The sequence below is a fragment of the Globicephala melas genome, chromosome 1 (assembly GCF_963455315.2).
Source record: "Globicephala melas chromosome 1, mGloMel1.2, whole genome shotgun sequence".
In the NCBI taxonomy this organism is placed as follows: domain Eukaryota; kingdom Metazoa; phylum Chordata; class Mammalia; order Artiodactyla; family Delphinidae; genus Globicephala; species Globicephala melas.
The window spans coordinates 80,503,832-80,526,392 of record NC_083314.1 but is presented as its reverse complement, the minus strand read 5'-3'; the positions used below and the strand labels follow the sequence as shown (position 1 = coordinate 80,526,392).

Genomic DNA, 22,561 nt, shown 5'->3' with positions numbered 1-22,561 from the left:
TAAACAAAACTTAAGTTGTTCCCCCAAACTGGCATGAGGTGGCCAGTTTTAACCAAACCTCTATCATTAGGAAAACGCTAATGTTATAACAAATCATTGTAAATAATAAACAGCCTCTGCATTCTTACTATATAAGCTATCTTATAACAATATACTTCTGAGCCTCATTCTAACTGTCCGTTTAAGAGTTCCCAGTTCATGAACTGTTTTTATGTGCACAATAAACTCTTACTAATTACTATTTTTAGTGATCCAATAGTTTCAATGTTGTCATTTCTGGATTTTTTACACTCAGTTTCCTCTAACTTTCTCATTCACACCAACTTTGGCTACCCGTTCCCATCCCAGCGCCATCATCTCCATCCTTCTTCTTGTTATTCTCTTTTTCCAACTAAGAAGATGCTTCTTCTCCTATCTGCTCTTTCAGCTCTATCTCAGGATATAATATTAGCGTAGTGTTCCTTGTAAGAAACACACACACAACACACAGATATACATCAGGGGCCAAGGCCCAGTCTTGGCTGCATTTACTAAGATAACAGACACTTTAACATCAAGAGGTATAAAATACTAGTTCAGGAAGGGACTTCATCTTATTTTACAGATGAAGACATTCACAAAGAATAAGAGAGATATTTGACATATGTCAAAAATATCTCAATAAAGCTGAGGGGGGATATATCTGAACCCCCATAATTGGTTGGTGGAAGAGCCATCATTAAAAATTTTGGCTTCAAACTCCCAACCTAGTATCTTTATCAGTACCATGCATCCTATTCTGACTTTCAGGGGTCACTGAGATATAAATAAAGCTAATTCTACTTTTAAAACAAGGCTCTTTTCTGAAACACATTTATTATGCTGGATTCTATAGGTCTATTATCTACTCTCAGCCAGTTTCCAAATAATAAACAGCACTTATCACAATAACAATTAAAATGTATCTAGGTAATTTTTTTGCATAAAAGCTGTTTTTTTGAAAACATCAATAAAATCAATAAGCGTCTGGCCAGGCTAACTAAGAGAGAAGACACAAATTACTAGTAACAGAAATGAAAGAGAGGACATCATTATAGATCCCATGAACATTAAAAGGATAATAAAGGAATACTATGAATAACTCTAATCCCACAAATTTGATAACCTAGATGAAATGGGCCAATTTCTTGAAAAACACAATCTGCCAAAACTCATACGAGAAGAAATAGACAATCTGAATAGAACTATATCTATTGAAGACATTGATTCAATAATTAATAACCTTCTAAAACAGAAAGCACCAGGCCCAGATGGGTTCACTAGTGAATTCTACCAAATATTTAGGGAAAAAATTATACCAATTCTCCATAGTCTCTTCCAGAAGATAGAAGCAGAGGAGCTACTTTCTAACTCATTCTATGAAGCTAACATTACCCTAATATCAAAACCAGACAAAGGCATTATAAGAAAAAAACTACAAACCAATATCTTTCATGAACATAGGTGCAAAAATTCTCAGCAAAATATTAGCAAATTGAAGTCAACAATGTATGAAAAGAATTATACAACACACCAAGTGAGATTTATTCCAGGCATGCAAAGCTGGCTCCAACATTTGAAAATCACCTGATGTAATTCATCACATCAATAGGTTAATGAAGAAAAATCACATGATCTTATCAATAGATGCAAAAAAAAAGCATCTGACAAAATCCAACACCTATTCATCATTAAAAAAAAAAAAACTCCCAGCAAAATAGGAATAAAAAGAAACTTTCTCAACTTGATAAAGAATATCTACAAAAAACATATAACTAACATTACACTTAGTAGTAAGAAACCAGAAGCTTTTCCACTCAGATCAGAAACAAGGTAAGGTTATCCCCTCTCACCACTCCTTTGCAACATCATATTGGAATTCCTAGCTAATGCAATAAGATAGGGAAAAGAAATAAAAGGTTTACAGAATGGAAATGAAGAAATACAACTGTCTTTGTTTGCAATGACATTATTGTCTATGTAGAAAATCTGAAAGGATCAACCAAAAAACTCTTGGAACTAATAAGTGATTACAGTAAGGTTGCAGAATACAAGGTTAATATACAAAAGTCAGCTTCTTTCCTATATACCAGCAACGTACAAGTGGAATTTGAAATTGAAACAATACCATTTGCATTAGCACCCCCCAAAATGACATATTTAGGTATAAGTCTAACAAAATGTGTACAAGACCCATGTGAGGAAAACTACAAAACTCTGAGGAAGGAAATCAAAGAAGAACTAAATAACTGAAGAGATATTTCATATTCATGGATAGGAAAATGCAATATTGTCAAGATGTCAGTTCTTCCCAACTTCATTTAAAGACCCAAGGCAATCACAGTCAAAATCTCAAGCAAGTTATTTTGTAGATATTGGCAAACTGATTCTAAGGTTTACATGGAGAGGCGAAAGAACCAGAAGAGTCAACATAATATTGAAGGAGAAGAACAAAGTCAGAGGACAGACACTACCAATGTTAAGACTTACTATATACCTATAGTAATCAAGAAAGTGTGGTAGTGGTGAAAGAATAGACAAATCAACAGAACAAAATGGAGAGCCCAGAAACAGACCCACAAAAATATAGTTGACTGATCTATGACAAAGGAGTAAAGGCAATATAATTGAGAAAAGACAGTCTTTTCAACAAATGGTGCCGAACAATCGGACATCCACATGGAAAGAAAATGAACCTAGATACAGACCTTATACCCTTCACAAAAATTAACTCAAAATAGATCATAGACCTAAATGTAAAACACAAAACTATGAAACTCCTAGAAGATAATGCAACAGAAAATCTAGATGATCTTGAGTTTGGTAATGACTGCTTTTTTTTTTTTTTTTACTTTTTATTTATTTATTTTAACATCTTTATTGGGGTATAATGGCTTTACAATGGTGTGTTGGTTTCTGTTGCTGGTATTGACTCTTTAGATATAATACCAAGTTTTAACATTTAAAATTTCTGCTTTGCAAAAGACATGGTCAAGAGAGTAAGAAGACAAATCACAGACATGGAGAAAATATTTGAAAAAGACATATATGATAAAGGACTGTTACCCAAAATACACAAAGAACTCTCAAAACTCAACAATAAGAAAACATACAATTCAATTAAATAATGGGCAAAAGACCTGAACAGACACCAAAGAAGATATACAGAGGTCACATAAGCATATAAAAATGCTCAATATCAATGTCACCATGGAACTGCCAATTAAAACAACAATAAGATACTACTATACATCGTTAGAATGGCGGCCATCTAGAACACTCACAACACTAAATGCTGGTGAGGATGTGGAGCAATAGATACTCTCACTCATTGCTGGTGGGAATGCAAAATGCTATAGCTACTTTTGAAGACAGTTTCTTACAAAATTAAACATATTCCTACCATATGATCCAGCAACCACACTCCTTACTATTTACCCAAATGAGTTGAAAACTTATGTCCACATAAAAATCTGCACACAATGTTTATAGCAGCTTTATTCATAATTGCCAAAACTTGGAAGCAACCAAGATGTTCTTCAGTAGACAAACAGATAAACTGTGGTACATCCAGAAAATGAAATATTTTTCAGTTCTTAAAAGAAATGAACAATCAAGCTATTAAAAGATATGGAGGAACCTTAAATGCATATTACTAAGTAAAAGAAGACAGTTTGAGAAAGCTAGATAGTGTATGACTGAAACTATATGACATTCTAGAAAAGGCAAAACTATGGTGACAGTAAAAAGGTCAGTGGTTGCCAGGGATTAAAAGGGAGGGAAGGATGAATAGGTGGAGCAGAGTATTTTTAGGGCAGTGAATAGTCATTCTATATGATACTGTAATGGTAGATGCATGTCATCATACTTTTGTCAAAACCTATAGAATGTACAATACCAAGAATGAACCCTAATGTAAACTACTGACTTTGGGTGATAATGATGTTCATCAATTGCAACAAATATCAACAAATATACGACACTGGTGCAGGATGTTGACATTGGGGGAAGAGGCTATGCACGTGCGGGGCAAGGGATAGGTATATGGGAACTCTTTGTACTTTCCATGAATTTTGCTCTGAACTTAAAACTGCTCTAAAAATAAAGTCTATTTTTTAAAAAGAATGATCACAAGAATATAAATTTTTTCAATGCGTTTGACAAAGTGAGTGTAGGCTTTGTGAATTGAGGGCCCAGGATTCTGATATTATTTCTGCTGAAGGCTACTGTGCAACCGTGATCAAGCAACCATATCTTTGGGCCTGAGTGTTCTCAGTTCTAAAATAACTCTCAGGTTATTTTAGCTCTAACATTATTCTCTGGGTCAGTGAAATTTAAGTGGTACATATTGACAGTGACCCAATGGAGTATGAAGCAAAATCTAACCACCTCCAAAGCTGCACTTCAACCACTAAGCAAGTTAGTGATGATTTAGTATTTCAGTAACTGGTGCTCACAGGTAACTGTATAATAGATTATCCCCATATTAATTGAATGCTTTCCAAAAGTTATAGGCAAACAGCCATTAAAGACAGACTGACAAATCTAGCCAACAGGCCATTATTTGGCAATTTTGTAGGCTTATTTGTAAAATTGAGCTGATCACACTGTAGTGTATACAGAAGTAGAAATATAAGATTGTACACATGAAATTTATATAATGTTATAAACCGATGTTACCTCAATAAAAAATAAATTTAAAATGTTGAGTTTATCCAAATTGCCATTCTAGAAACCAGGGTCATGAGCCTCCAAGAGAACGGGGTGGAGATGGAGGAGCCTCTGTATAAGTCTACCTCCTCAGGCACTGATGTGGGTCAGCTTTCACCATCAAAACATCTCAGGTAACAGGAGATTCGTATGTGCTCCCATCAATGAAGAAAAGAGACACTACTCAAGTGACTGGAAGAGTTCCATGAAATCTCAAGTACCCGTGATATCATATATTTGGTGAATACATGCATTGTTAGCTAGAATAAAACCTAATTACTCTGAATAATATAAAATAATTAATAATAAGAACACAGGGACTTCCCTGGCGGTCCAGTGGTTAAGACTTTGCTTTCTAATGCAGGGGGTACAGGTCTGATCCTTGGTCAGGGAGCTAAGATCCCACATGCCTCATGGCCAAAAAATCAAAACAAAAAACAGAAGCAATATTGTAACAAATTCAATAAAGACTTTTTAAAAAGATGGTCCACATCAAAAAATCTTTAAAAAAATCAAACACAACTTGGTTCCACGTTGTGGACCTTTTTTAAAAAATAAAATAAAATAAAAATACTATAGACTTTTCTTTAAAGAATTTCCAGGAAGGTCTTAAGAGAAAGCACTACAGTTAAGGTACAAAGCCTGAATACAGACCCTGAAAGGTGCTACGATAGCAATGACTTAATTCTGACAGAAGAAGTCTCTGAACAAAGAGTCTCTTACCCACTGTGGGACACAGAGGAGAATCCTGCTTTCTCAGGCTGAGTCTTCTGCTCATTCACTCCCCTCTCAGCAGGTCCCTTCTTCTCTAAGGGTTGATGCATCACAGTCTTCAGTTGGAGCATTTTCTCACAAAGAACACTCTTACTGCCTCCTTTAAAAGGAAAGATAGAAAAGAAATGTATCTGGGTCTCCACAATGGCTAGACATTCCTCCAAAGCTACCTAGAGGAATCAAAACAAAATAATGGTTTAAAGAGGCTGGATTACTATGAAGGGTCCCCTAGGAGCATAAAAATCACAAGAGCAGAACCTACAAGAAAGTAAACAATGAAGCCTACAATGTGCCCCCTTGAACAGTTCTTTATCAGCCATGAAGACCCTGGTGATCCACTGGGTTGAAGGAAAGATGCAGCAAGTAGGGGGAGACGCTGCTTGCTATGAAGAGGAAGAGGACGGTCCAGAGAAGTTTTAGAACTAAAAACAAGCAAACAATGAAGTAAACAAATGAAAATAAATGGGCTTTAAACTGGGCTAAAGGATAGTATTTTTGATTCTTACAGTTGAGATAAAGTTCCCTGGGAGTGTCCCTTCAGAAATCAGAAAGCCTTTTTATCATCCCTAAGTTTTGACAGTCATGTAGGCAGAAACAAAATTTGAGATGTCAGAATTCAAATCTCAGTAACTGGGACTCAACAATAGCACCATGGAAGGACTCAGAGTGTCTGGTCTCAAGTTGTAATCCTAGAATTGGAATGTGGAGGTAGCTACAGAACCTGAGGAAGCCCTGCTTTCTGATGGCCCGCCATACTCAACACAAGGCTACCTGTTTCTCCCTGGATGTCCCTATCAATAAAGACCACCTCTCTTACCAGCCAGTTTTAGTATCTGTGTATTCTTTTGCTCATACTACCAACCAATCAATTCTAAAGAAAAATCTAAGCATATTTTCCTTGTTCAATCTTGCTGTTGCATAGAAAACATCAAACAAATAATATTTTCTCAACACCTTTTATTTTCTTGAAGATAGTTTCAATAAAAACAGTTGTGGCTTTTCCTAAATGAATTTTTTTTTTTTTTTTTTTTTTTTGGTATGCGGGCCTCTCACTATCGTGGCTTCTCCCATTGCGGAGCACAGGCTCCAGACGCGCAGGCTCAGCGGCCATGGCTCACGGGCCCAGGCGCTCCGCGGAATGTGGCATCGTCCCAGACGGCGGCACGAACCCGTGACCCCTGCATCGGCAGGGAGACTCTCAACCACTGCGCCACCAGGGAAGCCCCCTAAATGAATTTTTTAAGGCTTCTAGTGATTCTCACCATTTCTCTTTGGGAACTCTCCAGATTTTGCTCCTTATATCCTTATATTCTTTTTTTTTTTTTTGCGGTACGCGGGCCTCTCACTGTTGTGGCCTCCCCCGTTGCGGAGCACAGGCTCCAGACGCACAGGCTCAGCGACCATTGCCCACTGGCCCAGCCGCTCCGCGGCATGTGGGATCTTCCCGGACCGGGGCACGAACCCGTGTCCCCTGCATTGGCAGGTGGACTCCCAACCACTGCTCCACCAGGGAAGCCCCTTATATTCTTTTAAGAGCAGAGTGATCAAAAACTGGAGTATATGTTCGAAGTATGACTAATAAATTTAGCATAATGATTTTTCATTAATCATAATCTTTTCATTCCATAATAATTAATATATCCCAATGCAATGTTGGATTTCTTTCCCTTGAAGTAGGGAAACATGTAGGGGTTTCATTTAACAAGAAGTCAATTTTAACTTTCTGAACTCCCACCCTCACCCAACTTTGCTACTTAACAGATGATTGTTTTTGCATCTACAATTTACTTTCCACTTTGTCAAAGCCCTTAAAATATTTTATCTCCTTTAATATGATTAATGGATACTTAATGTTGGTGCCGATTTAAAAAATCTAACAGATTTATTTATTCTTTCACTTGGGTCTTGATAGAGTTGCCTGGGCTGCCAAAAAGCCATTGGAAATGGCCCTTGACGGAGCCCAGTAAGACCTAGGCCATGGAATGGAGGGAATGGATGGCAAATGCAAGCAATAGTTTTTAGTGACAGCAGCTGAGACTATAAAGAGAGTCACAGGCACAACAGGAGTGAGAGGGATTACCTTGTTTCTTAATGCAATTGAGTTTGAGTGCTCCACGCACTCAACTCAATTGCATTCAGTCTCAGTGGGTGGTGGGTCAGTGAGTGGGCATGGGGAAAGGGTCAGGGCCAAAAGGGAAACTTCAGGAGGAGGAAAAGAAGAAGGGGAGGCATGGTCAAGGACAAGAAGACCTCCCAGGAGGCTTGTGCAGAGACCCAGGCCAGATCCTGAGAGAAGAGAACTGTTTTTATTCTGTATAAGAATGGGGAGGGAGAAATGGAGAGAGAGGACCTGAAAGAGAGAAATGTGCGAGAACCTGTAGTTGTTTAAGAACAAAGTTGGAAAACATTGTGGATGTTTTCACAACAAAAATATTAAAGGACAGGGAGTGGTCAAGATGCTCAAGGAACTCGGGAGAAGAACTGATGAACACAGTGAGAAGTTTAACAAAGAGTTAGAAAATATAAAGAAGAACCAAATAGAGCTGAAGGATAACTGAAATAAAAATACACTAGAAGGAATCAACAGCAGATTAGATGATACAGGGGAATAGAATAGCAAACTGAAAGACAGAGCAGTGGAAAACACTCAAGCTGAAGAGAAAAAGGAAAAACAAATTTAAAAAAATGAGGACAGTTTAAGAGACTTCTGAGACAATATCAAGCATACTAACATTCGCATTATACGGGTCCCAGAAGGAGAAGACAGAGAGAAAGGGACAGAGAACATACTTGAAGACATAATAGCTGAAGACTTCCCTAACCTGGGAGAGGAAACAGACATTCAGGTCCAGGAAGAACAGAGTCCCAAACAGGATCAACCCAAAGAGGATCACACTAAAACACGTTATTAAAATGGCAAAAATTAAAGATAAAGAGAGAATATTAAAAACAGCAAGGGAAAAACAAGTTACATATAAGGGAACTCCCATAAGGCTATCGGCTGACTTTTCAGCAGAAACTCTGCATGCCAGAAGGGAGTGGCATGATATATTTAAAGTGATGAATGGGAAAAACGTAAATACCCTACCCCACGAGGCTCTCATTCAGATTTGAAGGAGAGAGCAAAAGTTTTACAGACAAGCAAAAGTTAAAAGAGTTCAGCACTATGAAACCAGTTTTACCAGAAATGTTAACGGAACTTCTTTAAGCAGAAAAGAAAAGGCCACAACTAGAAATATAAAAATTATGAAAGGAAAAATCTCATTGGTAAAGGCAAATATACAATAAAGGTAGTAGATCAACTACTTATAAAGCCTAGTAGGAAGGTTAAAAGACAAATGTAGTAAAATCATCTATAGCCACAATAAGTAGTTAATGGAAACACAGAAAGATGTAAAATATGATGTCAAAAACAGTAATCATAGGAGGAGGGGAGTAAAAATGCAGGGTTGTTAAAATGCGTCTGAACTTAAGAGATCAGCAACTTAAAATAATCATACATAGATACAGATATAAAGATTACTATATATAAACCTCTGGTAATCACAAACCAAAAATCTATAATAGATACACACACACAGTTATTATTATTATTATTATTTTTTGCGGTACACGGGCCTCTCACTGTTGTGGCCTCTCCCGTTGCGGAGCACAGGCTCCGGACGCGCAGGCTCAGCGGCCATGGCTCACGGGCCCAGCCGCGCCGTGGCACGTGGGATCTTCCTGGATCAGAGTACGAACCCGCGTCCCCTGCCTCGACCACTGCACCACCAGGGAAGCCCCACACTGTTATTTTTAAATGGGTATTTGATACATGTAAAAGAAATAAATTCAGTTAGAATCTATTTTAGCACTGTAAACTGAATTGGTTTAAAAGCAACATCACCGAAAGCTCAATGAGTATCCACAGTGTCCAGGTTTTGGTCTTTAATACCATTACCCACAAAATGAAGCAGACTTCTTAAAGAAATGACTACTTCCAGGAATGGTGCAGGGGAATTACAAGGTGAGCATGGGAAAGCTTGGACCAGAAAGCAATGTTCATTAACAAACTATTAGGATCTTTTCAAAAACACATAGCCAGCTTTAAGGAATTCCCAGTGGCATAAGTTGTGATAATTTGAGCATGAAAAGGAATTGTGATTTTTGTGCAGGGGTCAGTAAACTATGGCCTACTGGCCAAATCTGGCTCACACCCTGTTTTTGTAAATTTTTTTTTGGAACAGAGCCAGGCCTATTCACATATGTATTATGTATGGCTGCTTTTGTGTTACAATGGCAGAGTTGAGCAGTTGTAACAGAGACCATATGGCCTGCAAAGCCTAAAATATTTACTATCTGGTACTTTTCAGAAAAGAGTTTGCTGACCGCAGTCTAGTGGATTAAAAAACAGAATATTGGAGTCCATAAATGATAATCAAAGAGATGAAGTCATTTGCATGTTGAAGTACTTAGGTTCAATGATCATGATGTCTGTAAATTCCTCAAAATGTTTCAACAAGAACATATAATTAAGTAGATGTAAACTATCTGATTTCTATCTTCATAGATTAGTGTTGACTGTTTTGAAATTCACATAAATAAATATACTTTTTGTGTGTGTCTGGCTTTTTTTTTTTCATGCAACATAATGTTTTTGATGCATCTGTGTTTTTGAGTGTATTATTTTGGTGTTATTCATGAAGGTTATTCCTGTGTGTGTCCATATCACTGTTGATGGATAATAGAGCTATTTCTAGTTTTGGCTATTGTGAACAAAGCTGCTATGAACATGCTTGTATAATTCCTTTCTGTAGACATGTGCATTCATTTTTCTTCAATACATACTTTGTAGTAGAATTGCTCAGTCACAGGGTAGGTGTACGTTATTAGAAACTGCCAGAACAGTTTTCCAGAATGACTGTGCGATTTTACCTTCTCAACAGCAGCAAGATATAAGTTATTCCACATTCTTGTCAGCATTTGCCATTCTCTGTCTTTGAAGTTTTACTTATTCTTATGGGTGCATAAAGGTATCTCATGGTAGTTTTAATTTGTGTTTCCCTAATAAGTAATGATACTGCACATCTCTTAGGTCTCTTGCCCATTTAGAAATTCTCTTTTGTGAAGAAAGTCTATTCCAGTATTTTGCTCATTTTTATATGGCTTAGCTTTTGTTATTATTTCTATGAGTTCTCTATACATTCAATACTAGAGTCATTTTCAGTTAAGAATATTGCAAATATCTTCTCCTAGTCTGTGGCTTGCCTTTTTACTTTATGGTGATTTTGGATGAGCAAAAGTTTTTAATTTTGATGAAATCTAGTTTCTTTATTTTTTCTTTTATTGCTAAGGCACCTTACTCTAAGACATCTCTCCTATCCCCAGATTGTGAATATATTTTCCTACATTTTCTTCTAGAAGCTTTAATGTTTTAACTTTCAGCTTTTACATATATGATTCATCGCCTGACCTCAGCACAATACTTAATCACTATAGAATCCATAGCTTGCTTGCAGACCACCAACCCAGACTCCCCCAAATTTTTACAACCTTTGATGTAAACACATTCACAATAGTTTCCTGCTCTGCTCTTTGATAACTACAGATCCTTGTACTTCCACCTCTCACTCTTTCTTTGGCCCTCTCTTTCCTTCTCTCTCCCCTTCGTATCCCTACAGCTGAGAAAACCAGAAAAACCTAAAACTGAGAAGAAAGACCTGGTCAATCTGTGCTCAGGAGCACAGGTTCTGGTTTGTAAAACTGATTCAGCCCTTGTGTGGCCTTGGACAAGTAACTTAAACTTTATGTGCTTCAATTCTTTCTTCTGTAAAATGGGCCTAATAGGAGCAGTCTACTTCATTCTGCCATTGTTAGCTGTGCCTAAATTTAGTAGCTACTCAATCAATAATGTTATACTTAGTAGAATCATCGTTTTCATTGTCATTATCCTCTGCATTATTTTTATTTATTTATTTATTTATTATTATTATTATTTTGCGGTATGCGGGCCTCTCACTGTTGTGGCCTCTCCCATTGCGGAGCACAGGTTCCGGATGCGCAGGCTCAGCGGCCATGGCTCATGGGCCCAGCCGCTCCACGGCATGTGGGATCTCCCCGGACCGGGGCACGAACCCGTGTCCCCTGCATCGGCAGGCGGACTCTCAACCACTGCGCCACCAGGGAAGCCCTCTCTGCATTATTTTTGAAAAACACTATGTTGATATTTTGCACCTTAGTTTTACGTCTTCAAGAAGTTATTGTAAATGGAATAATGGAATATGAACCTGTTGTGTTCTGCATAATGGCTCTGAGTTTTATTCATATTGTTGAGTACATCAAAAGTTTATTACTTTTTATTGCTGAGTAGTATTCCATTGCATGGATATACCACAATTTGTTTACCAGTGTCCTGATAATGGACATTTGGGTTGCTTCAAGTTTTGGCTATTGTGAATAAAAATGCTATGAACATTCTCACTACAATTTTTTTTGTATGGACATGTGTTTTTATTTCTCTTAGAAGAATATCTAGGTGAAGTGTTTCTGGGAACAAAAGGATATTTATGTAAATTTATGTTTAAATGTATAAGAAATTGTCAAACCAAAGTGGTTATAACATTTTACAGTCCCACTAAAAATGTATGAGAATTCCGGTTTTTCCACATCTTCACCAAGATTTGATGTTTTCAGACATTATAATTTTAGCCATGCTACTGAGTGGAGTGGTATCTCAAGGTAGTTTTAATATCTATTTCCCTGACAGCTAATGATATTGAACACTTTTTATGTGCTTACTGGCCATTAATATATCTTCCTCTTTGAAGTGTGTTTAAGCTTTTGCCTGTTTTAAAAAATGGGTGTTTCCGTTTTTAATCTGAACTGTAGTAGTTCATTATATATTCTGGAGACATAGTCTTTGTCAGATATCTTTTGTAACTATTTTCTTCCAATCTGTGACTTGACTTTTCACTTACCTAATGGTATATTTTCATGAGAAGACTTTTTAATGTTGTTAAAGTCTAATGTATCATTGTATTTTTTACTTCTTTTTGTGTCATATTTAGAAAATCTTTGCTTACTACCAGGTCACAAGGATATTCTCATGTATTTTCTTATAAAATGCTATAGCTTTAGTTTGTATGGTTTGATCTATGATCCAACTCAGATTAGCTTTCGTGTATATTGTGAGGTAGGGATTGTAGGTTTTTTCACTACATAGATATCCAGTTGTTCCAGCACTATTTATTGAAATGATATTCCTTTCCCCATTGAATAGCTCTAGTGTCTTTTTAAAAAAATAATTTGACCATATAAGGTGGGTCTGTTTCAGGTGTCTCAATTCAGTTCCATTTATCTATACATGTATCCTTTTGCCACTCCCATACTATCTTGTTTGTAGTAATAAACAGCTTGATAGTAAATCTTAAAGTCTTCCAGGGTTGACTTTTTCACACAGCTCAATAAATTTTGAAATGTGTATATACTAAAGTAGCCACCATGCACAGCAAGATATGCTGTCACTTAATCCCTCTCATTTAATTGCAGGATACGTGCCTTCACATATTATGGCTGACCTGTTAGCCAAAGATCCTCTATTGCAGCCTCCAGAGAAAAATCTCCAGTTACCTTCAGAGCTGATTGAGAGACAAAATATCTGCAACATTCAACAATGAATCTAGATTTTTTTGAAAAAAAAACTTCATTTTCCTTACACCCATGAATACAATTGTTTGATTTGCAATTTTCTATTCTTCGTAGGGACAGTCCCCTGGAAGGCCTACCCTAATTTACTAGGCTGATGGTTGAGTGTGGGGTTGCAAATTAAAGGCTGAAGTAGAATTTACTTTTATTGTATAGAAAAGATGATGGGGAGATGCTGAGGAAAGGCTTAGGGAAGAGTAAGTTGGAACTAGAAAGTTGATATTAGGATCTTGCAGTGATTGTCAGATTTCGTAGAAAAAGGAGTTAGATGCTACCTATCCAAAGGCGGAAAAAATGTTGGTGGAAAAAAACAATATTTAAAGGCATTTTATTAGGCCTTGTCATTTATATATCATCTTTCCTTTTCGTTTTTGTAAAATTGGCATAAAGCTGGCCTCATGTGTTTGTTATATGACTTCTGGAATGTGGATTTCCATTGAAAACTATTAAAATTAAAATATTCATTGTGAACGTCCTAGATTACTGGTCCCAACCTAAGGGACAAACCTACCTGGCTGAAGTGCCGTTCCTGGGTCTGTGTCATTAACAGTAGTTGCTTTCCCTAGTGTATTGGCTTTCATATTTCCCCCACACCTGAAAGTCGTAGTTCATACCAGCCATAAACCGTTTCCTTTGCTAAAAGATTTTAAAGTACTCTTACCCCAAGTAAGTGCATTTAAAAAATTGACCTATCTGTTGCATCCTTGGAATCCATCAAAAGCCAAGGGAGAGACGTTCAAGTGCTACAAGTTCCAGTGCTGCCCATCTGGGGAGGCAAAGGGGCTGCTTACTCGCTGGCCGCCTGGCCACGGTTGTCTGCTTTGGCTCCAACTGCTCACGGAAACTCGACTCACCTTCACCACGCCGGGAGGACCGGGTCGCTGCGGACGCCGACTTCATCTTCAGGGTGCGTTCAGATGAGGAATTCGCATGGGATTTCTTCTTTTCCCTTAATCTGTTTTCACCTCGCCCTCTGTCTCTTCAAGACCGTTTTTGGATCCTGACTGGACAGGACTTAAAGGAGAGGCTTCCCGTCTCCTACAGGTCTCTTCCTGCCCGGACGTTACTGCCCGCGAGGGAGAACGAGAGGAGCTGGGAGGGCAGCGGGTGCCCGAGAACCACAAAGTCGCCGTGTGCGCCCGCGCGCACCGCGCCCCTGCGTCTCGCGGGCCGCTGGCAAATTGAATCAACACCGCCGGAAGCTTCTCTGCCGGCGCCACGCGAGGTGTGGGGCTCCCGACCCGGCGGAGAGGGGCCCAGCTGAGGCGGCCCCGCCCTGCCCCCGGCCCCCGAGGACAGGCCTGGAAGAGGCCGATTTGGACCGGCGGAGCCAAGAAAAGTCTCAACCGCGACCCGGCCCCACGCTCCCGAGGTTTAAGGTCTCAAACCCTGAAGTCTTAGCGGACCGAGCGTCGCGAGTTGAATCGATTTCCACGCCTTTATCAGGAGAGTCGAGGGCCAAAATCAGACCAAGAAGAAGACTGTGTGGATCAAAGTGCGCAATTAATCAGAAAGGAAAAACTATTTCTTAACTGATTAGGTTGTGGATTGTGAAAGACCGGCATCAAGTTTTTTGGCGTGAGCACACGAAGGATGGAGTTGCCCTCAAGTAAGGTAAGAAAACTGCAGGTGCAGCAGGTTGTATGGGAAAGATTCAGAATCCAGTTCAGGGCCTTGGAGCCTGATTTGAAAGCGTTTTCCATCCTAGCCGTCTCCGTTGCTACATCCGCCTGAGTACATTTGGACGATGGAGATGCCGGGTCACGGTGCGCGGCCCCTTTTCTCCCCGCGCACATTCCCTCCCGCCTCCAGTGGGCCCCTAGCACGCTCCCCGGTCACCGGTGACCTTCTCTCCACACGCAGCCACCTCACAAAGACGCGTCACCAGGCCAGTTCTGAGGTGCTGCCAGGATGAGGCAACTCGCTCGGGACTTGCAGACACGGCTGGCCTCGCGCGCGCTCGGAGCGTCACCTGCGGGCTCCTTTTTTGGACGAAGCAGGGAGGGAACGACCTTAGGAAAGGATTTCTGGAACGACGGGTGACCCTTCCGGAAGGCTCAAGGCCTTCCAGAGCAAAGGGAAAAGGTCACTGTAGTCAGAAGCAAGGAGAAGAGGTGTGGATTTGCGGTTCTCCGGTGGTCTAGTGGTGAGGCTGCAGGGCTTTTACCGCTGCGGCCTGGGTTCGATTCCCGGTCAGGGAAGGAGGCTTTGCTTCTTACTAGGTTTGACATTTTCTAACCGCTATCATTCGTTTTTTCCACGACTGGAGGAGACATGGGGTTGACTGTTTACCGAGAATACATTCCAGAAAGTGGAACAGGTAGGTGAAATGTAGTATGAATTTAAAACTCTCATATGCGGCCACCACCAAATTATAAATCCAATTACATGCCCCAAATTGTACGAGGCAATTTTCTCCCCACATTTAAAACCAACACTAGAAATTATCAATCTTTTAGATATGATTTTGAACTTTATTTACCATCAATCTCTTCACAATTTCCCCATAGTCTTTTAAGTCCGCAGGAGACAAACTAAAAGAACTGCCTAGTATTTCTGCAAACTTGAATTTAAGACTCTTTCTCTGTTCTCTTCTGTTTTGGTGTTCACCCTTCCAGGTAAGATAAGTCGCAATAAAAAATGTAAGTCTGGGCGTCCCTGGTGGCGCAGTGGTTGCGAGTCCGCCTGCCGGTGCAGGGGACACGGGTTCGTGCCCTGGCCCGGGAAGGGAGGATCCCACACGCCGCAGAGCGGCTGGGCTTGTGAGCCATGGCCGCTGAGCCTGCGCGGCCAGAGCCTGTGCTCCGCAACGGGAGAAGCCACAACAGTGAGAGGCTCGCGTACCGCAAAAAAAAAAAAAATGTAAGCCTGGATTTTTTGCTTGCAGCGGTCTCACTGGTTCTAAATTTTGTGGATATGGAGTTGTAGCTTGGATAGGTTCACGGGTATACTTTACCTTTAGGAACTTCACAAACGTGGTACATCGGAGGATCCCTAGATCCATTTTTGGAAGTGTTGGCAGAAATAAACACCAGAAATAAAAGTAACAGCTCCTGAAGACCAAAGACTGGTTGGAACCACAGCAGACTTTTGTTGTTGTTGTTGAAGTGTAGTTGATTTACAATGTGGTGTTAGTTTCTGTACAGCAAAGTGATTCAGTTATACATATATATACATATACTTTTTCATGTTCTTTTCCATTATGGTTTAGTATAGGATATTGAATATAGTTCCCTGTGCTATACAGTAGGACCTTATTGTTTATCTGTTTTATATATAGTAGTTTATATCCACAGGAGACTTTTTAAAACCAGAGAGGAGTTGCTTTCATAATTTAATTTTCATTTTGATGGCCACTTTATCTATTTTGATGAGGACATTAGTGGAGGGAAATTTCTTTATTGGATCATTCATTTTTCTATATTGTTATTTATCTAAAGGAAACTTAATAAAAAATTGTACTATAATGGTGATAATAACAATAAAATTTAATAATAAGATTTCACATCTTACATTATTCACATTGATGTAGCTGGCTTATGCTGTCATGTATTGCCCACTGTATAACATTACCTGATGAGTATATTCAAATATGTAGTAATACGTACTATTTTGTATATATTTTACATATGGATAGATAGACAGATAATGCAATTATTTATAATTCAAGAAGGGAAATATAATGGGAAGGTGTTGGTAACCTCTTAGGTAGTGTAGCCCTGAAATTAACTGATTTTATGCCATGTTCTCACATACTTTAGAAGGCTATGCTATAATATTAAAATGACATTCCTTAGCCAGTTTTGTTGCCCATTTCCTGACCCAGCATTAAACACAGGAAGAGTGACAATGGGAAGAAAGTGGCCTTTTGATGGACTTACCTAATATCTCTCTCTTATTATTACTTAGAATAACATCAGAAAGTCAAGAGAAACATTTATGTAGAAAAGGGACATTCTCTGCTCTTCCTCTTCCCCAACCCTTAATACCCAATGGGGGAGTAAACACTTCTCATTCTTCACAATCCAGGACAGATATTGAGCTTCCCTTTCTAATTGTTGAGGTCAAGAGTATATTAAAACATCATACCAAAGGGTGTGGTTATTACTGCCGCTTTCTACCTGAGCAGCAAAAATTCTAACCCAACTGGTGTCAGGGGGAGGTTCCAACCATGCATCCCCATTCCATCTGCCTTCTTTCTGGCCCTCTCCTCTCATAGGACTTGCACCGTCAGATTAATTTGGGGAAGTTTGGTAAAGGTTGTTTTGTGCTTAGACAGAAGGAAAAACCTCTCAGACCTCGAACTGAGCCTTATGTTCTGGTCTAGTTTACTGGAGTTCCTTCTACTATGGCACAAGCCCTACCAATGGAAGTTTGTTATTGGTAATAACCAATAACAACTTTGCTACTTTTCTTTGTGTACATATCTCCCTCAGGGACCCCCACACCAACCAGCAAATCTAAGTTATTGGCAGGTTGAGATTTGGGAATTCTTTGGTCCTCTGGCCAAACACCACCAATTAAGTGCTCTAATTCCACCATTTGTTAAAATTACACCCACCATATTTTAAACACTTTATTTTAGAAAGTCCAGTTTGTAGGCAATGGAGATTATTACTTTAATGTTATTTCTGTATTTTTAAAATTTTAATTGTAATGGAGATTTCTCATCAAAAAGTATGGAGGCCAGAAGACCGTGGAACAACAGTTTTTACTATAAAACAAACAGGTCAAACTTTGGCAGGAGTTATAAGTCTAGCATGCAGTGGTGGCTTCCATATCAGAAATACAGAGTTCTTTACTTTGTGAGAGAAAGCAGTTTTGGTTTTTTTTGTTTTGTTTTGTTTTTCTCTTTTGGCTGCCAGAGGGATTGAGAATGGCCAGGAGAACTGATCCACCTAGTTCCAAGTAACTTTACTTGACAAGCAAGCTACTTGCTTGTTATTGGGGTTTATCTGTCACTCCTGCTAGTAGCAGTCTGATAACACTGCAGTCAGAGCTGTTGATATTAAAATTTTTGACTTGTCAACCAAGAGGATATTATTTACACGGTGAAACTTTGGACATTAGAGGGTACAGGCACTCATGCTAAACTCTGACCCATTGACTGGTGGCAAACCCCAGGGGAGTTTATCCCATTAGCACTTTTTTTTTACACATGACAGTACCCTGAACAGAAGAATCTCCTCTAACACTTTAAGAGCATTCAAAGTATAAGCATGTAACTCATTAATTTCAATTACAAATTTTCACAGCTATGTGTTGAATTGACTCAGAGGCCTCACTCATAACTTTAACTTGGTTTTTCTCTTTGATGCAAGTTGTACCCAAACTCTGTCAGTTGAATTCACGCTCTCTTTTGCTGGAACACAGACCAAGGAGTTTAACACTTGCACTTGATGGGTTACAGCAGCAGCCAAGAGGCCATTTTACCCCCTTGACAGAAAGTTCAGGAAATGCAAGGAGGTGTGACCAGTCTGTGAGGTCAGTTGGAACAGTGGGTGGCTTCTTATTATCTGAGGTCAGGAGGAGGAGAAGAGAGGGTTTGGAGAGCATGAGGGTGGCAGCCCCACAGCAGTAAGCACAGCTCTGCATTTCGGTTTTAAGAGGCTGTCTACTCAGTCTCAACAAATTTTTAGAACAACTAAAATATTGTTTAGGTGACTGTTTTCGATCCTTCCTTGTCATTGCCCAGCCTCTAAATGTTCACTAACTCGTGGGATAGTTGGAGGATCCTTATTCCCTCCCCGCTCCTGCTCATAACCACCACTTGGGGGGGAGAACTTCCCAGGGAGCCTTCTCATATCTCCTAACTTGGCTTACACAGACCCTTCTGTCTTTTCTTCAAGAAGGTACTGTGACCTCACTGGCCCTACACTGGGCACCAAATTAGTCAGGCAGTCTAGCAGTCCCTAGACAATGGTATACTGGCAGCTGCTAGTCACACTTCTGTAGAATTGGTCAGTAAGGAGACAACAAGCTCAAATGAACTGAAGTAGTTCATTATTTACACACACAGCATAAGTAAATGTAGCATGTTGTCAGCTCCCCACATCCATAATTCCACAAAATCACACCACACTAGAGGGATCAGATGACAAGAAGACACAAGTGATGGCTTGCTCTGTTACGAAGGAGCCAGTTTCCATGTTGCAGCTGAGCAGTTTTATAGCTTATAGTTGAGCCCTAGGAGGGTGGGGGCAAGGTTGGAAATTTCTATGTCTCACAAAAGCAAGGAGGCAGGTGAGAAACTATCTGCTGGTAGCCTGTCCCAAGGTAGGGAAGCTCCTATAAGAGATCAGTGAGAAAGAGCCTTATGATAGCTCCTCACAAGACTGCCTATCTTTCCATGTTCCGAGGCATTCAGCCAAGACTTGGGTCCAATTGAGCCTTGCCTATGTGGCCTATGTGGAGAAGTATAAGGTCACCGGAGTACCACACCAGAGCTATTCCCCTGTACCGTGAACCTTGAAAACGAGGTTGACTGGACATGATATCTTTGATTTGCACTTTCTTTACATAAGTTCCTTGAAAATGCTGCTCCACTCTTGCCTTGCTTTGTATGTTGGTGCTCATCTAATTCTGTTGCTTTTGTAACTTATTTCACAGTTTTGCCTGGCAAGCCTAAGGATGTTTTCTTTATTTTTGTTTGTTTGTTTTCTTTATCTTTAAAGTCTAAGAGTTTTACTATGATATTGTCTTGGAGTTGATCATCCTGGTTCAATTTTCCCCGATACCTGATGAATCCTTTCATTTTGCCTCAACATATAAGTAATCTAATCATTTCTTTTTTATAAATCAAGTCCCCTAGTTTGTTCTCTCTAAAGCCTAATTCTTGTATGTAACACATTACAATTTTTATTCAACAAATACAGAGATTCTCAAACAAGTTCCCAAACAAATAGTAAAATAACCCTGATGATTTCAACACAGTATGCCAGTTTAAGGCTTAAAAAAAAAAAAATCACCATCAGTTTATAAACAAAATGTAGAAAGACATAATGTCAGAATAAGGAAACCTTTGAATATGAATAAATTTATTATTAAAAAGAGAAATGTAGCTGGCTTGAAAATAAGTTAAAAAAACTTAAATTCTACGCTATTCTTAGGTGAAAAAATTTTGGAACAAGATTAATCACCAAGTTATCTTTCTAACACATTAACACCCATTACTTTTATTTATTTTATTTTTTTAACATCTTTATTGGAGTATAATTGCTTTACAATGGTGTGTTAGTTTCTGCTTTACAACAAAATGAATCAGTTATATATATACATATGTTCCCATATCTCTTCCCTTTTCTGTCTCCCTCCCTCCCACCCTCCCTATCCCACCCCTCCAGGCGGCCACAAAGCACCGAGCTGATCTCCCTGTTCTAAGCGGCTGCTTCCCACAACACCCATTACTTTTAAATGGCAGTCTTTCGCAGGAGCTTCCTAATGTGTCAAGAGCTATAAAACAAAACCCTATAAACAGTTGCCAGATTCTCAGTTCATTTTCCCTTTAAAAAAATATAATTTTCAGGCTAACACCTGTTGACACACATAATCAGGTACACAGGATCCTTCCCTGTGTTGGGGACAAAAATTCTACCACTGAACCGCCAATGCTTCCCTTTGTTACACCACAGGCAGAGTAATTAGTGTCCAGAAAGACCCAGCAGTAGTTCCAAAAGAAGCTTTTTATGGTGCTAATAGCTAACAAGGACACCAGAACAAAAGGTTTTTAATAGGAGACTTATCGTAGACAAAACTATAAATAACAAAATATCTGATTTATCTGATCAGACTCTTAACTCTGAAAAAGATTCTGTGTAACTGCACAACAGATTCTGATAGAAGAACATCAGAAATTCATCCAGGTTCTTTGTTTCTGTTCCTAAATCTTCACTTGTCAACCTCTAACTGTTGCCTGAGAAGGTAAGCTAACTTGTAGGTTAGGTAAGGCACAATTCTAATCCAGGAAAGAAACAGGAATCAGAATCAGAATTACAATTAGAAGAAAGAGGGGGAAAGGGGACAGAATCAAGATAGAGATAGTGAAGAGATCAATTTTGGTTCTTGGAGTTGGTCCTTTGAGGCTTTTTTTTTCGTGAAAGAGTAATGATCAGTCTTACGATAATTATAATAATACTATGTGTCTGCTTTTTAAGGTGCATAAAACATTTGAACGGGTATATAGTATGAAAAGATTAATATTGTTTGCAATCAGTATTTAATTTTTGGGGAGGATTCAATTTCCTAAATTAATAGGCTTTGATTTATTAGCTGTATGAGGCATAGACTATTTTAAAGATATATTGATTGTTAAAATATTAGCATGGTGATCTTTTGGTGAAGTTCAAATAGTATAGAGGTCTCTTTCCTCAGTCTTCCCTGGGGAAATTAAACTGATGAAAGGAGCCTGGGGAGCTCCCCCACATTTTGGAACTTAGGACTTTTTGAAAGACAGGAGCTATAACCTGCAATCATGCTTCTCCTGCTGAGAAGCCAGGCTAGTTCCAGGCTGAGTCATAAACTTGTTTTCAACAAGGAAAACAACCATCACCTTGACCTTGAAGCGCTTTGGCTCTGTCTGCCCTCTGCTCAGCACACCAGACACACACAAGCTCTGGCCAGCATGCTTTCAGTTACCACCTACGTCAACCAGATCTACATGTATTCCCACATCCCTTTCTAAACTACAAACCTATACTTCCAACTCACAACTCCTAATTCACAGGTCAATGCCTCATATGCATCTTAGAGTCACAAATGCTAAAACTCAACATACCAGTGAGTTCCCTGTCAGCATCACACATCACCCTCTGCCTCAACACTCTGTGATCAGACCCAGGTACTGCATCCCCAGAGGAGTAGTATACTGTCCCGTGTTTCAATCCGTCAGTAAAACCATACCCAGACCTCTTCCCATCCCTACCTAGTACATTTATCCTCACCACCATCAAGCCTGTTGCCCATACCAGATCTTACTATCCTTTTTGGATAGACTCTCTCATCCTCCCAGCACAGAAGTTTATTTCCAGTATAATTAATAAATAGTGCTTAAGTTTATAGGATTCTCTACAGATTCACCTCCACTTCATTACTATACCCTTCCTCTATCACCTCTTACCTCCATTAATCTAAGCAGATCAAAAACTGGCCTCCCTACAGCGAGTCTAGTCTACTCCAGGCCCTTTGCCACACTGCATTCTGATTGACTATTCCGTGGTATAAATCTGGACATACCTGTACCTAAATCCACGTCAACCAAGACAGTAGCCAAGCAACAGTAGTCCTCCCTCCCTTGGTCATTAGAGCCCTGGAGACTGTGGGAGGTGCTGGGAAAATAATTGCAATAGATCAGCGTCTGGAGTTAGTGGTTTCTGGACTT

The 22,561-nt window shown here is 39.3% G+C and overlaps 1 protein-coding gene across 2 annotated transcripts in view; it reads right to left on the bottom strand.

The window, feature by feature from the left end:
- Positions 1 to 22,561, bottom strand: part of LOC115846961 (myomegalin) — a 66,539-nt gene that overhangs the window by 14,591 nt on the left and 29,387 nt on the right. The window contains exons 1-2 of one of the 2 annotated variants that reach the window (XM_030846352.2): positions 14,040 to 14,102; positions 5,452 to 5,602 (exon numbers count right to left, since the gene is read on the bottom strand). In XM_030846352.2, the coding sequence (XP_030702212.1) occupies positions 5,452 to 5,602; positions 14,040 to 14,085 (197 nt within the window). In that variant the 5' untranslated portion in view covers positions 14,086 to 14,102. Of the gene's footprint in view, positions 1 to 5,451; positions 5,603 to 14,039; positions 14,103 to 22,561 lie in introns of those variants that run through there. The other variant, XR_009564205.1, reaches the window with a different exon arrangement.